Source organism: Hypomesus transpacificus, chromosome 20 (assembly GCF_021917145.1).
Source record: "Hypomesus transpacificus isolate Combined female chromosome 20, fHypTra1, whole genome shotgun sequence".
NCBI lineage: Eukaryota > Metazoa > Chordata > Actinopteri > Osmeriformes > Osmeridae > Hypomesus > Hypomesus transpacificus.
This window is the reverse complement of record NC_061079.1, coordinates 2,331,000-2,347,056: the sequence shown is the minus strand read 5'-3', so window position 1 is coordinate 2,347,056 and position 16,057 is coordinate 2,331,000. Positions and strand designations below refer to the sequence as shown.

Below are 16,057 nucleotides of genomic sequence, written 5' to 3'. Positions count from 1 at the left end.
GTGTTACCTTTCATACACACACACACTTTCGTCTCATCTTGAGATGGCGAGATGTTATGATCAAACACGTCGCCAGTCTTGAAGCCATTCCTGTCGTTTGATTGGTTGAGAGCAACTGATTGGTCTTTCTGATGAGCCGCCGGGTCTGATGGCTTTTATCTCTAATAACCCAGAGTGCATTGCTTTGTTTTCATTATTCTCAACAAGGGTCCCTGCCAGAACAACATACATCTACCATTAGACCACAAGGCCATTCCTAGGGTGGAAGAACATCACAAACTCTTAACCACCCTCTCCACACCAGGAAGACATAAACACCAGCTTGTTCACGGCACTGCAAAAACACAATCTACACAACACACACAACATATTTATTGAGGAGAGATAAAGGTTCTGATGATAAAGAAGTCCTGTAGCAGCATTACCGTGGTGATGTAGAGGGGGTTGAGGACTTCCTGTTGCCGTAAAGATACAGAAATCATTAACCTCTTAGCGACCTACTAGAAGCTTTACTAATAGAAGAGACAGACTCATTGTGTGTGTGTACATGCGTGCGTGCATTAGTGTGTGTGGGAGAGGGCGGGGTCTAGCTCTGTTAGCATCTTCGTGGCACCAGGAGAAATCTCCAGCTTCAGATCCTGCCATTTTGGAACCTTCAGAACAGCTGATGAACATTCCAGACTGATCTGATAAGAGACACACAAGTGCTGGATCTCAGGACCAACATACATCCATCTCATGCCAGCGTGTTGTGTGTATGTTACACTCTGGCTAATGTTGTACCTAATACACTTTGATCTCCAGTGCAGGAGACTGGAGATTTCCAGACGTCTGTTGAGAGTATTTATAAAGATACACACATAGCCTTAATGTCTAAGGGAACTGCCAGCCATCTCTTCTCTGTGTGTGTGTGTGTGTGTCCCACACTTCCCTCTTTGTGTCATCAACCAGGAGACACATCCCTTCCATGTCTGCCAAACATGCAGGTGTGTGTGTGTGTGGATCTGTCTGCCAGTTCCAAAGTAGACAGGATGAATCTCCTGGATGACATCCCACAGATCACGCTGGTCCCGTTGTAAGATACACACACACATACACACACACACACGGACACAGGCATACACATGCATCCACACACATACACACACGTACAGGAAACTGGAAAATCTGTGCTCTCCTCTGACATGGAACTCACTCGCTTGCGTGTTTGCCAGAGACATGAAGGATATCTCTCCGGCTTGATGACACACACAGGAGGGAAGTGTGGCAAAACACACACACACAAAACCACACACGTACACACGCACACACACACACACACACTCACACACTGCCACGTCTGTGTTCCGAAGGAAAGGTCATCATAAAAGACAATAGTTGGTTGTCACAGTGCTGAGGCTCTTATTGCCACAGTGACGTAGACGTGACATCACGTTCATCCATCAAGTGTCATCGAAATGCTTCTCAGCTGGGTGGGCTGCATGGCTGGCTTCACAGAATCTGCAGGTACTAAGAGAGGGAGAGCAGATAACGTTATCCCCATGGTAACAGGTGTATTACATCCCATAATAGCCCAATAGCATTAACAACGGAACAGACTGGGAAACACACTGCTTTCCTGTCCACACCAAACACCTCCAGACTTATGTAAGGGAAGTTACCCTGGTTCTGGGATGGGGCGCCAGGTTCACATCACCCTCGGTTCAGGCTAGTCCACCCTCGCGGTTAGGACACACACACACCTCACCACACTGCTGGATTACAACACAACATCAGGTGTCATCTGAAATCTAGTCGCTGTTACTGTAGGTCTCTCTGAAACTAGTCGCTGTTACTGTACTGTAGGTCTCGCTCATGTATCTAGTCCCTGTTCCTATAGGTCTCTATCAAATCAGGTTGTTGTTGGGTGGACAGAAAGAAAGATGCCAATAGTGGAGATGATGGAATCATCCCCAAAAACTTAAAAACATTAAATATTTATGTTTGTGAAAAGTATTAAAAGAAAGTACATTTAAATGTTGTGTGAGGCTGGTGGGCCTAGTGGTACTCTGGGGACCAATACAACTGATCACATCTTCATTAACAGGGCTCTCTGAGGAGGTCAGGGGTCAACAGAATGAATTTGAACTGTTTTCACAGTAAATTCCTTGTTTGTGTAAACCTACATGATGAATAAACCAAATTCTGAATTCTGAATTCTCTTGGTGTAGTCTAGTATGGAATACTGGGTATCCTCTCAATCCACCTAGCCCCTATCTGCCCTGTACTGCACCCACCCACGTATCACTACTCATGTCATAATGGGCGTACAGGAAATCATCAAGTGCATATACTGCATACTTGGTTGGACCCTGTACTGATTGACCCAAGTTCCAAATTGTGTATTCCTGAGTGTTGCCACTATCTGGTATCTTTGCAGAAGTAGAGTATTATGAATCTCTAGTAACTTCACAATCGATATCTTCTGCCCCTTTTCACTTCCCTGTTCTCTCAAACAGGATGTGGCCTGGCTGACTCCTCCCCTCTCTCACCCTTATCCTCTCATCCACTTCTCACTCTTACTGTGTCATCTGTGGCCAGCAGCTAACAGCTACTGTAGCAGCAAGCATCTCACACCAACCAGCTACTGTACCATCTAAATGCAACCCCACTTGCTGGACCCGATTATGACCCCAAGGATGGCCAAGGTATAATTCCTACCTTAACAAACACCACCCAACAAACAGGATAAAGACCAGCCTGCACAATGCACAACTCTGAGACAGAGAAAACACTGGTATGTACTTAGAAGCTCCTGTGCACCGTGTGTATGAGAGTGTGTATATGCCCATGGCCTCCTGGCTCTCTGATTGGCTGTGATGTCACAGCTGCCCCCTATAAGAGGTCCTGCCAGAGATACGGCTGCATTTTACCGCGAGACTCTGGAGAGTGTGAGAGCAGGGACACTGAGAACACTGAGATAGACACACACGCACACACACACACACAGACAGGGACACTCTGAACCCTGAGACAGACACACAGACAGACAAATAGAGAGACAGACAGACAGACAGACAGTCAGCGTGAAAGACAGACAGACAGAGACAGGAAGGCAGGCAGGTAGAGAGAGGGACAGACAGGACAGGACGAAAGAGAGACAGACAGGCAGAGGAGACCACATAGACAGAAAGAGTGCAATACATTTAAGGAAGTAAGAAAAAGACAAAAAGAAAAAGAGAAACAGCAGCACAGGAAATCTAGCCCAGCTACCACAATGAGGAGCCCTAAAGAGGAAACACTTGAAGAGGATTTCTAACCCCTTCCACCACACTAAAGGAATATCAGCAGCAGTATCTGGGATATTAATACTCACAGCGCTGCAACAGAGATACTACCAAGATTACTCTACCTGGAATGTCAGTTCTCAGAGAGCTGCAAAATAAGTGTTAAGAAGACTACCTGGAATATTAATACTTACAGGAATATGACAGGAGTACCTGAAAGTGTTGTAGTAACAGCACTGCAACAGGAATACTGCAAATAGTACCTGGAATTCTGTGGTACTGAAATTCTGAAAGTGCTGGAATATTTCCACTGGAAAACCTGCTGTGCTTATTGGTCTTATGGGAGTCCAGGAAGGATCTGGGAGGTCAGTAATATGAAGTACTGTAATATGTACATGTTTATACAAACACATAGTGCTACATGGTATACTGTATAGCCATGCTTTGGATAAGTATGGTGTCTGCAATAGAACTAAATGATACATCATGGTAAGCTGAAGTGCTAGGTTTGCAACAAGTGTTGATGTGAGTTCTCAGAATAGAACCAGGTTCGAGCCACTTAGTTTGGGACATGCTGAAATTTCACATCAATAACTAACCAAACAATTGTTGGGTTTTGATATTTTTGAATGCTGAATTTGAGTACTGCTAATTTTGTCTTTTGAATGGGTTTTGTTCTGACAGTAGTAATAGAAATGACTGGAAGTAAATGTATCGACCTGTTTCTTGTAGAACAGTCATTAGTTTAGATGATGGAAATATTTCAGTGGACCATGGTTACGACACGAAAAGGTAGATATGTTGCTGTAACGCCCCCCACAATTCTTTTTTTTTACGATGACCAATGATGTAATGGCTCATTGGCATGTCATTTGCATGTTTGTTACACAATAGAAAGGATCAAAAACAGTTGCATGTACCAAGTCATTGACAACTGAATAATTATAATATGTTTACATCAGAAACATTTAATTATGTACAGTTATTTGAAATACACTGTATTTTGAGTGCCCTTTTAAGACTTGGTCAATAAGTCTGATTGATAATAGCTCCCCTCAAGTATCATGGAAACATAGGATGGCATGTGATTTTGTGCAGATTTTGTGCACCCTCAGTATCCTCAGAAATAACCTCAGTCAAACTGTCTCCTTGACACCCAGAGAAGCCTGGAACATTGAAAAATGTTTCATTTTTTCCTCTCTGGTTGGTACGGAGCCCCGGAGGTGACATTAAAAAAAATAAAATGTATTTCATGACCGCAATTTAATCAATTGTGCGCATGCTTTACTAATGAATTCCCTAATTTGAGATAAAATATGCGCACATTTACAAATGAGTTCCCTCGTTTTAGTTAAATTGTTCCCTCGTTTTATGTATATACATTTGATGAATCCCTGTTTGCATCTTACCATCTTCATGGCGAAACTATAGATGGCAACATAGAGGCCAACAAATACTGACTTTGTATTGAGGTACAGCTTGAATAAAGTTGTAAATAAAGTTATTCGCTGTTATTATTAGCTGTTGGTGGCATGACTATGGAAGTGGACATGTTGGTGTGTGTCCTCAACAGAAGTTGGAGTGTGTTAAGAAATGGAGGAGGATAGTGTGAAAACACAATGACATGACTACCTTTATTTGTATGACAGTAGCCTACATTGTCAAGAAACATGCCTTTATTTATATACATTTGTCAATTTCCTTTATTAGGATCCATATGATGTGTGTTTATTCATGCTAAATTCAGGGTTAGTTTTCCAATTCTTTGTGGTAATTTGCTTTAGGACCAAGTCCGAACAAATCAAGCAGAAACAAAAGTGTAGGCTACATTGTTCTAAGTAGCCTAAGAGACATAAAACGATTGAACGATTTAACTAAAATGCGGGAACAAATAAGTAAAACGTGCGCACGATTTAATAAATCATGGCCACAAAATACAATATATGTTTTTATCTTTCTCACCTCCGGGGCTCCATAAGTTGGCATAGTTGGTGGTAGGGACCAATATTTGTGTATGTGAGAACGAGGAAGGTGGAGTGACTGTTGCGCTGAGGCAGCTTGGTGGATGGAGAGATATCTCCTTCTGGTGCTTTGTGTTATGGTGCCGTTCTGAATTAGAACTGAACTGGACCTCAAACAGTCTGCCTCCATCTCCGACTTTATGGGCGTGTTGGGACTGGTGATAGCAACCATGAATGTACCTTATGTGTCCTCTTATGTGTGTGTGCTTGTGTGTGTGTATACGTGTGTATGTGTGTATATACGTGTGTGTGTCTGAATGTACACGTTTATGTAAGGGTGTGTGTATGTGTGTATGTACGTGTGTGTGTATGTATGGGTGTGTTGAATTGTGACACACTGCAGGTCATGGAGAGTGTGAACGTCCCATCCAACCTCACCATGGAGACAAACTCCTCCTCCTTCCCCTCCTCCGATTTGTCATCGTCCGACTACAGCGAGGCGGAGCTAGTATTGCTAGGCAGCCTGATGGCATTGCTGGTCCTCGGCATCGTCTTCGGCAACGTCCTCGTCATCACGGCAATTGTGCGTTTTCAACGGTTACAGACGGTGACCAACGTATTTATCACGTCGCTGGCGTGTGCCGACCTGGTCATGGGTGTGGTGGTGGTACCGTTCGGGGCCTGCTACATCCTGCTGAACAACTGGCACTTTGGCAACTTCCTGTGCGAGCTGTGGACGGCAGCGGACGTGCTGTGCGTGACGGCGAGCATCGAGACCCTGTGCGTCATCGCGCTGGACCGCTACCTGGCCATCACCTCGCCTCTGCGCTACCCCTCCCTCCTCACCAAGCGCAAGGTACGTTGGGAAACGTTGTGCTGCTGCCTCTCCTGTTTGCATCGCGGGCGAAGGGCTGCGTGTTGGTGGTGGTTGTGAACTTTATCTTTCTCATCACCTCTCCTTCCTTCACTTCTTTAACTTTCCTCTCCTCTATCCCTTTCTTTGATGTCCTTCTATCTCTCTCTCTCTACTATTCCCTCTTTCTTTTTTTTTACAGATTACAGTCCTAGACTGTAATTGTATTTGCCGTTTGAAGCCCTAGCATTCAGATTGTGTTTCAAATTTAAGGAAAAAATGTCTCTGGTTTAAATTTCCAACACCTCTCACTAACTGTCTCTCCTCCCTCCTCTCTCACCTGCCCTTCCTTTATCCCCCTTCCTCTCTCCTCTCCCTATCACTCTCCTTTCTCCTCTGTCTCCCCTCCCTTTATTTCCTTTTCCCCCCTCCTCTCTCTTCTTCCAATCTCTCCCTCTCTCTCTCCTCCCTATCTCTCTCCCACCTCCTCTCGCCCCTCCCTATCTTCCTCCCTCCCCTCTCCTCTACAAACTACACACATAGCATGAATGAATACTACATCATAACATGTTATACAAACAAAAATTAAGTGAATAAATAAAATAAATACAACAATTTGCAAAGAATGGTAGGCGGATATATGTGCATGACTATGTTTAGCATGTGTTCTGCACTCCTCCTGTCTCTGGAGGAGGGGATCCCTCACTGAACCGCTCCTCCCAAGGTTTCTTCAATTTTGTTCTCGAATAAGCATTAATCTCCACCCTTTTTCTGTGAGTTTTTCCTTGTCTTCCTTGAGGGTTTAGGTTGGTTGAAGGGCAGTTCTATGGGTGTATGTGAAGCCCTCTGTGACATTGCTTGTAAAAAGGGCTATACAGATCAATTTGATTTGATATGCGTCAAGCGTACAAACATTACAAAACACACTAAGCTTTTAAATGGAAGCTACTGGAAAATGTTTGACTAACGAGAGGCCTATATCCTCTCCCCCAGGCCTGCCTGGTGGTGCTGCTGGTGTGGGCGGTGGCGGGCCTCATCTCCTTCCTGCCTATCCACATGGAGTGGTGGGTGTCGAACGAGGTGGAGGCCGTGGCGTGCCTGAAGGAGCCTAGCTGCTGCGACTTCAACACCAACGCCGCTTACGCCGTCGCCTCCTCCATCGTCTCCTTCTACCTGCCGCTGGTTGTCATGGTGTTTGTCTACGCCCGCGTCTTCCAGGAGGCCCGCCGCCAGCTCGCCAAGATCGGACGCAGCGAGGGTCGCTTCCACCTGGCCCACGCTGCCGCCACCGCCGCCGCTGCCTCGGCCAATCAAAACACAGGATCGGAGGTTGGAGAGGAGGGGGAGGGTGGAGGAGGAGAAGTGAGTGACTGTTGTTTTTTCAGATCGATTTACACTCAATTTGTGATGTGATTTGTGATGTAATGTGTAGCACATACTGTGTAACTGGCAGAAACGTGCAGGTTGCTCAAAACTGACACACTCAAAACATGCCAGGAGTAACTAAGAATGGGTAAATTGTTACATGGAAAGGGCACAGTGTAATACGTGACATGTGAGGTGTAACCCGTACCATGTGACCGGCCAGGTGAGGATCCTGAAGCGTTCCAAGTTCTGCCTGAGGGACCACAAGGCGCTGAAGACCCTGGGCATCATCATGGGCACCTTCACGCTCTGCTGGCTGCCCTTCTTCCTGCTCAACGTGGCCGTGGCCATATGGAAGGTGGACGACATCAAGATCACCTTCAGGGTCCTCAACTGGATCGGCTACGCCAACTCCGCCTTCAACCCCCTCATCTACTGCCGGAGCCCCGAGTTCAGACACGCCTTCCAGGAGCTGCTGTGTCTCAGAGGAGGGGTGTGTGGGGACCAGCGGACGGGGCAAGGGGGGGGGCGAGGGGCAGGGGTGCCCTTCTTCTCCCCCAAGGCCAGAGGGAGGACAGAAAGATATGTGTGTGCGGGGGGAGGCTGGGGGGGGGCGTTGGATAGACCCCAGAACAAGGATATTCAGGGTAGGGAGGTGGGGGTGTCTGTTGAGAGTGAGGGGGGGTCTGCTTCTATGGAGCTTTGGCCTGGGCCTGGCCCTGACCCCGACCCTGGCCCTGGTTCTGGCCCTGACCCTGGCCCTGGCCCTGGTCTTGGTTCTGGTTCAAGGACCGGTTCTGATCAGCAGCAAACACCAGGAGATTCACTCATCTGAATTCTGTGATACATACCTCCGGACCTGACCCCACTGACCCCACCCGAACCCTGGTCATCCATGGTCCGAGCCCCACATAACTGGACCTGTCCCTGGATGGTATGAGGAGTATGGCTCCAGGATGGATACTTCTGGACCAGGCCTGGTCACCCTGACCAGCCCCACCAGCTCGCTTGGATGTAAACTCTGGGATCTATACCCTGCCCTGGATGGAACCTTGTTCTGCGGGGATCTACTGTAGAGGATCTGTGGAGGGGGAACCAAAGAGATTCTGGGGTTCCTCCAGATGTTCTCGTGGTCCACAATTCAGGTTTTGGATGGAAACCGCAGAGCACAATCATGTAACTGTGAAGACGGAATGTGCACACTGGTCTGTTTTGTATGACAGTGCCCGCATGTGTGTGTGTGTGTGGGTGTGTGTGTGTCTATCTGGCGCACACGCACGTGCGAGGATATTAGCATGTCGGAGCACATGTAAAACACGGGTCCTTGGGTTACGTATGCGTGTTGTTGGACTTCACTGAAACATGAGCCCTGGAAAGTCGTGTCTCCTCTACCTCTCTCTCTCACATACAAACACACACACAGTTACACACACCCATGTATGACATGCAGGACTGGGATAGAAAAACGGCCCGGGACTTTGAAACGCAGACCGGCCCACGGCCGTGTATTATTATAATTTATTTATTTTTTGCATTATGCCGCGGCCGTTTGACAGGCCGTTTGGGAAATCTCCCGACTCTCTCGACGGCCAGTCCGACACTGATGACATGTGCACACACTGTAGAAAAGGGCATGACACAGAGAGATCTGGGAGCAACTTAAAATTCCAGACTGCATGAAGCAGTTCAGTATTTTCCTGTCTGCAGAAGGAAATGGAGGGAGGGAGAGAGAGAGAGAAATGAAGAGGGAGAGAGACATGGAGTTACAAGGGTAAAGAAATAAGGGGGGGGGGGGGGGGTAAAGAGACAGATTGAAATCATTCTCACAGTGTCTGTAAAGCATTACATTGAAAATGGATTGCTAGAGAGAAAGAGAGAAAGAGAGCGAGGGAGATGTGTTAAGTGATCTCTCACACTGCCCCCCCCCCCTCCCCCATTTAAAATGTTTCTTATTGATCAAAACTGGATTTGGGAGGTCCAAGGAGTAGATTTACACTGTGTGTGTGTGTTTGTGTGCGAGCATGTGTTTGTGTTAGTGTGCGTGTGTGTTTGTGTTATTGTGTGTGTGTGTGTGTGTGTGTGTGTGTGGAATCGCAACGTCCAGCCAGAGAAATGGTTGAGAGGCAGCAACAGGTGCAGACACGCTATAATCAGCTGCTACCAAGATTGAGCAACGATCAGTTATACAATTATATACACACACGCGCACACACACACACACACACCAGCCACCCACTCGTCACCCTTTCATTTGTCACTGGGTATGTCCATCAGGGCGTAAAAAGGCAACTTCCTTTTGCTAGCCACACACACACACTAACCAGTGTTGATTAGATCCATTCATTCTGCTGCTACACCATCTTGGCTGGATCACACAAAAGCATATCACCAACACATATAAAACTAAATATAGGGAGACCTCAACCTTCTACTCTCCTCCCCTCCTCCCCTCCCTCCCTCCCTCTTTCCCTCCCTCTTTCCCTCCCTCTTTCCCTCCCTCTTTCCCTCCCTCCCTCCCTCCCTCCCCTCCCCTAAGCTCCTCCTCTCTACTTTTCACCTCTACTCTCAGAACTGGTGCTATTGTTGTTGCTGTTGTTGTTTTTGCTGTGGTGTTGTTCCTATGTTTGCTGTGTCCTGTAATGTTGATCTTGAGTTATCTTGTGTTTACAAACTGCAGAGAGCTGCAGAGCCCACCAGTCCATCCAGCACAGCCAACCTGACCTATGGTAGTCAGTGACCAGTGTGTGTCCGAGTGCAAATGTGTGTTTGTGTGTGTCTGTGTGTGTGTGTATGTATGTGTGTGCGTGCGTCCATCGTAGTGTATCACAAGGTACTGTATATTAGCCTCTCTCATGCAAGCGAGGCACTTTGATGTTCAGTGTCAGTCGATGTACCTGTGAACATGGGGTCTTACATCAACACAATTATTCCAGTGACAATGGTCACCATTTTTAATAACATGACACAACTGTGTGTCACGGTCAGCAGAAACAAACTGTTGTCTCTATGTAAATGTGTTTGAGGTCAGTCGAATGTTTGACATTAGCGGTTACACTTTAGATTTTTCACAAACGTCTAAAATTAAAATTGTTGTTGGCCTAGGGTGTTGCGTGGTTGCTTTTTAGGGTAGAGGGAGTTCACAGCTCCCCCTGTGGTCAGGCGGGATACTACCACAGCCCTGCACATCTGTCCTGCTATTTATACCACGTTTTCCAGACTTGATAAAGACAGTTGCTGTGTGTGTGTGTGTGCTGTCCCCAGATGAGCTATGGTAGATCAAGTAACCACCACAGAAACTAAATGTGTATGTGTGTGTGTGTTGGGGGGGAGTTGGGGGGTGTGAGTGGGTGTCAGGTGTATCTAACAACTGACATAGGGATCTACAAGTAATCCAGAAACAATGATCTATGTCCTGGGAGGTTTCCCACCACAGTAGAATGAACACACACCTGCTGACAGGCACGCCTAAGGTAATCTCATGGACTCAGAACTCCAAGCCCCCAAGATTAACCACAGCCCTCAACTAATTAGGAGGCATGCCCTCTAACACACACACACACACACAGGCACAACCACACACCAGCCCAGCTGCCTACTCCCAGACAGACGATCAGGCTGATAAGCAAGTTGTCCCAGAAGGTTCAGGAACGACAGAACATTCTGGACTCTTCCAGGCAAGTATGATCCTTAGAGAAGTTTTGGTAAGGCTTACTGTAAAACCCTTCAAAACTCGATATATTAACCAAACTAACATTACTCATCTCATGTAATTGTCCTAATCCCTCCTATCATCTGTGTGTGTGTTTGTGTATGTGTATGTAAGTGTGTGCATGCGCATGTGTCTGTGTGTGTTCGTGCATTTGTGTGTGTGGACATCTGTAGGTGTGGTCATGTATGTAAGTATGTGTATGTGTGTGCAAATGTGTGTGTGGTTGTGTGCGTGGGGTTGTGTGTGTAGGTGTGTGTGTGTGTGTGTGCAAATGTGTCTGTGTGTGTTTGTGCATGTGTGTGTGTGTGTGTGTGTGTGCGTGCATATGTGTTTGTTTAAAGTGACACCAGATGTGAACTCATGGAAAAGTTAATGAGCCATGCTAGCAGCAACAGTCCACCTGTAAACAAGACTGGAACTCAGATGACTTACCTGGTGTTGGGGTTTACAAAATCAACTCCTCTCCACTCTTATCTTCTTCTCTGCTCTCCTCTTTTCTACTCTCTATCCCCCCTTTCTTCTGTCCCTCGCTCTCATTCCCTCGCTCTCACCAGTCCCCAGCAAACTCCAGTAGTCCAGAAGTACATTCTCATGGTCAAAGTGTTGATTTACAAGATCCAGACACACGCACCACACACAGTCCAGACTGAAACAAGCAATCTCTTAGATATTCCATCAAAGCTTGTTATCTTCAGGGTGGGGATGTGAGAGATATGGATGACAGGCCTCCACCCTCCCTTTCTGGCCCAGATGAACACTCTCTCCTTTCATACCTCTCTCCTCTCTCTCTCTATCTCTTTTGATCTATGTCTCTCTTTCTCTTTTCCCCATGTCTTTCCAGACACAGCCCAGTGGGAGAGATAAGACCAGCAAGCAGCTGATTCTAAGTCATCCAAGCTGGTTTACAGAAGACCAGAGATAAACACTCTCTTCATCTCTGTCACATGCTCCTTCTTTCTCTCTCTCGCCTTTCCTATCCTCTCTTCGTATCACTCTCTGTCATTTCATCATCCCTTACCCCCCTGCTTCCCCGAAGTCTGTTTCTCTCTTTCCAGCTCTCCCTCTCTCTTTCTCTGCCTCTCTCTCTCTCTCTCTTCTCTAGCTCTGTCTTTTTTTCTGCAGGAATGCAGCCAGTGAGATGCTATTCGTTAGGCAGTGAATATACAGTCATGTCCAAGTCATCTTTCATCTCTCTGGTTTGGCTCTCCTCCTGCCTAAATATGGGCCTGTCTGTCTTCACCCTGCTACAATGTCCTTCCACAACCCACAGCCAGAGATATAGAGACAAAAATAATCATTCTGAAATGACAGCGACAGGTTTTTTGTGTTGCTGTTTACGAGAGTGGCTGAGCTATCGTCTCGCTCTGCTTTGAGCGCATGCTCCTGGTCTCAGTGTGGTCATGATCGCTGTGGTAGAGCTATGGACCGGAACGTTCTAGGCACAAGTAATGCTAATATTGACAACACATACTGATATGACACACACACACACTGATCTGCTCTCCTGCTTTCTTCTCCTCTGCTTTCACCCCCCCCTCCTCTTTTCTCGTTTCTCTTCTCTCTTCTTCTCTCTCCTTACCTATTTTTTATCTTCTTTTCTACTCTCTTCTACTTCTTCTCCATCCTTGTCTACTATCGTGTCCTGTCCTAACCTAGTTACCAGGGGTTGACCACAAAAACCACATCAGAGTGGCTCAATCAGTGCCTGCTGGAAAACAGATAAATGCATGTGTGTGTGTGTGTGTATTTGTTTGTGTACGTGTGTATTTGTGTGCGTGTGTGTGTATGTGTGTATGCGTGCGTTTGGCCAGTCTCCTGGGGGAACCAATGTTTTTTCACCCAATGTTCTTCTATTAGGGAAAGAGAACATCACAGCATCAGCCCCATACAGTCCAGTCTAGTCTGGTCTGGTCTAGTCTGCTCTGGGGCCAGTTGCATAAAAATAGACCTAGTCTTAGACTTAAATGTAACTTTAAGTCTGACATGCTATAGACACTTTCATAGACAATTTACCTGTTGCATAAAGCTTTACTATGAGTGACTAATGTAAGACTGACTTAGATAGCCTGTTGCGCTTTGCATTATGGGTAAATTAAGACACTGCGAAAAGAGAAGGGATGGCGGACAAAACAGCGACACTGCGAAAGATTGATACATTTACACCTGCTGAAAACCTAGATCTGTTGGCGGAATACAATATTAAAAGGGTTGTCTTATTAACAAATAGTGTATGCGTTTTTAAGCTTTTTAACTTAACCCCAACGCTGGCTAGTGTCAATAAAGTGAGTTGTGTTGTCATCTACTCACTCGTTTAATAAAATGACATTTTAGCGGTAAAGCAGACCCCAGTTAAACATTTCTCCAGTTAAAATGAACAAACAGAATCATTTTTGTGATGAATTATGCTAAAATAATGACGAACTAACAGATTGTTGGCATGGCAACTAAACCCTTACCGCAAGGTTTAGCCAGGGGGAGAGGTGGCTAACTTTTCTACCTTAAATTAAGTCATTCTTACTATTCATGCAACAGACAGGATTAATTAGACTAGTCTAACCTGACAATTTAAGACAGTCTAAGGCTAAGACTAGTCTTAAACTAAGTGTATGCAACTGGCCCCTGGTCTAGTCTGGTCTGGTTTATTCTGGTTTAGTCCAGGTCTGGGTTAGGTCTGGGTTGGGTCTGGGTTGGGTCTGGGTTGGGTCTGGGTTGGGTCTGGGTTGGGCCGCCCCTAAGGGGGGAAAGGGGGAAAGCTTTCTGGGGCCCAGCCGCGATGCGTGCAATAATCATGTTTGTCTTAAATATTTTAAGAAATTATAACCAATTTATTCTTTACTGAAATACTAATCATTACTTAAAAAAGCAAACATAAACATTGTATTGTTGCTTTAGTAAAATGTAGCCTGTTTCATAATGAAACCCCCCCCCCCCCCCCCTGGTCTCTCCTAAAAATGGTATGAGTCGTTTTTTGTTTAGCGACGTCATTTATTGATCTAATGTTAAGTTAATAATGTCAGAGTAGGCTGCATTTTGTTGCCATACCAGGACCTGTTCAGAAATCGGGATATCAGAAAAGAAAAGAGAGAAAAAAGGAGAGAGCTAGCAAGTAATACATATTTTTTTCCAGTCGGAAGAAGGTAGATAGCTAGATAGAGCAAAGCTGACACTGAGAAAGCACATGTTCTGCATTGCTCTTTACATGTAACTTGACAGGAGGAGAAGGGTCCTTCAGTAAACTCAAAATCATAAAAACGACTTGTGCTCCACAATGAGCCAGGAGAGGCTCAATCACAATATGTTCCATTGAGTGTGAAATGGCTAAACAAATTGACTTCAAATACATTATAAAAGACTTTGCATCCAGAAAGACAAGGAAGATGGCTGTATAATAGGCAAAGAAGAAGGCAGGTAAATTGCATTTTATACTAGAAAATGTGGTGAGTGAAGCAGATCTCAGTGTGTCAAATTGGTGTGTGTGTGTGTGTGTGTGTCTGGCCCGGCGCCACACAAGTTGTCAAGGCCTCTCAGTTATATTTATTCAACTTTATGTTTAAGTGTTATGTATAAAGATGTATTTGTTTTGCTATAATGTAGCTCCCATCACTGAGTATGTCTCTCTAAGTTTACATATGTTTTATGTAGGAGAGAGCACACACGTGCCTTCGTTAATAAGTAAAGACCTATTAGGGGGGGCCCATTCACTGGACCTTTTCAGGGGCCCAGCAGTTTCTATGGGGGGCCCTGGGTCTGGGTCTGGTCTACTCCAGTCCATTCCAGGAATTCCAGATCAACACTGCCTACCGCTGGACTAGGTGTGAAACTGCAGATTATCTCCAAAAGAAGGGGTTCTATCTGAATAGATAGACATACATAAATAGACAGTTCACGATAATCATGTGAATATTTACATTTATACAGTCTGTCAACACTCACTGAATGCAACATTCAGGGTTACACTTTTTGCTGAACCAAACCAATTGGCTTGTTCGGACGCTGTTCGGCGCTCGCGTACCATTTCCCAACCAGAGCACGGGTCTCTCTGTCCGTGTATAGCGCACCGCAGACAAGGCGCGCTGCCACGAGGAACGAGATCAGCGGAGACAGGACGGGCGCCTCTACAAGCGCTGGTCTCTTTCACACTCTCCTCCGCTCTTCCGTTACTAGAGAAGAAGGATGAGGCGAAGACAGAGCGAGACAGAGCAGCGCGTTGACACGCGTCCAATCCGGCTTTAGTCAAATCCCTCAACCTTGGGCAAGCTAAACCATTGTTGTAATCGGCTTCCCTGCGCATGGGGACGGAAGGAACTCATCCCGTCATCCCTCCTTTCCTTCTCTGTTCAGTCTTCCCCACCTCACCTAGACTATCCGTCACCGAACTGGACCGCAGCGGAGTGTAGCGCTGGTCTCGCACTGTGATTTTATAGCGGTTCCTTAAGGGTCGAGTGTTGTGAGTTTGTAAAAAGGTATTGTAAGATTGTCCTAAAAGGACATGAGACGACCGGATCTTAGCTAGGTGTGTAGAGAGCCGTGCAGGGATAGCCCCTCAACGGATGACCATGAACACTAACGGTAAGTAGCCTACACTGGAAGTGCTGTGCGTGCGTGTGTGCGCGCGGGTTTATCTGACACCCTCAACTTAACTCATTATTAGTACTGTATCATGGATATTGTATGGTAAAGGTAGTCATTTCGTTTTCGAGCACTGTACTTTTTAGATAGGCCTACACCTCAATCCCTGTCACGCATCATAGATGCAGTTTCCCTGCTCTTCCGTTCCCTAATCTTGTTTGAATTTCCTGTGGGACCAGTAAAGTAAATTAAATTAAATGGAAGAGTTGAGTTAGTGTTAAACACATCAATCTGACAATTTCATTGGAAGCTTTTAACCCGGATTCACCAAACA

At 46.0% G+C, this 16,057-nt stretch overlaps 1 protein-coding gene across 2 annotated transcripts; it reads left to right on the top strand.

Moving 5' to 3' along the window:
* The first annotated feature begins 3,097 nt into the window (after positions 1-3,097).
* On the top strand, positions 3,098-10,547 carry LOC124482817 (beta-2 adrenergic receptor-like). 2 transcript variants are annotated; one of them, XM_047043357.1, is made up of 4 exons: positions 3,098-3,631; positions 5,631-6,083; positions 7,074-7,442; positions 7,669-10,547. In XM_047043357.1, exons 2-4 carry the CDS (start codon positions 5,634-5,636, stop codon positions 8,278-8,280), a joined length of 1,431 nt encoding a protein of 476 aa, XP_046899313.1. In that variant the 5' UTR covers positions 3,098-3,631; positions 5,631-5,633; the 3' UTR covers positions 8,281-10,547. The 2 variants fall into 2 exon arrangements, with proteins under 2 accessions (XP_046899313.1, XP_046899312.1); XM_047043356.1 differs by having other exon boundaries at positions 5,564-6,083.
* Positions 10,548-16,057: the final 5,510 nt, after the last annotated feature.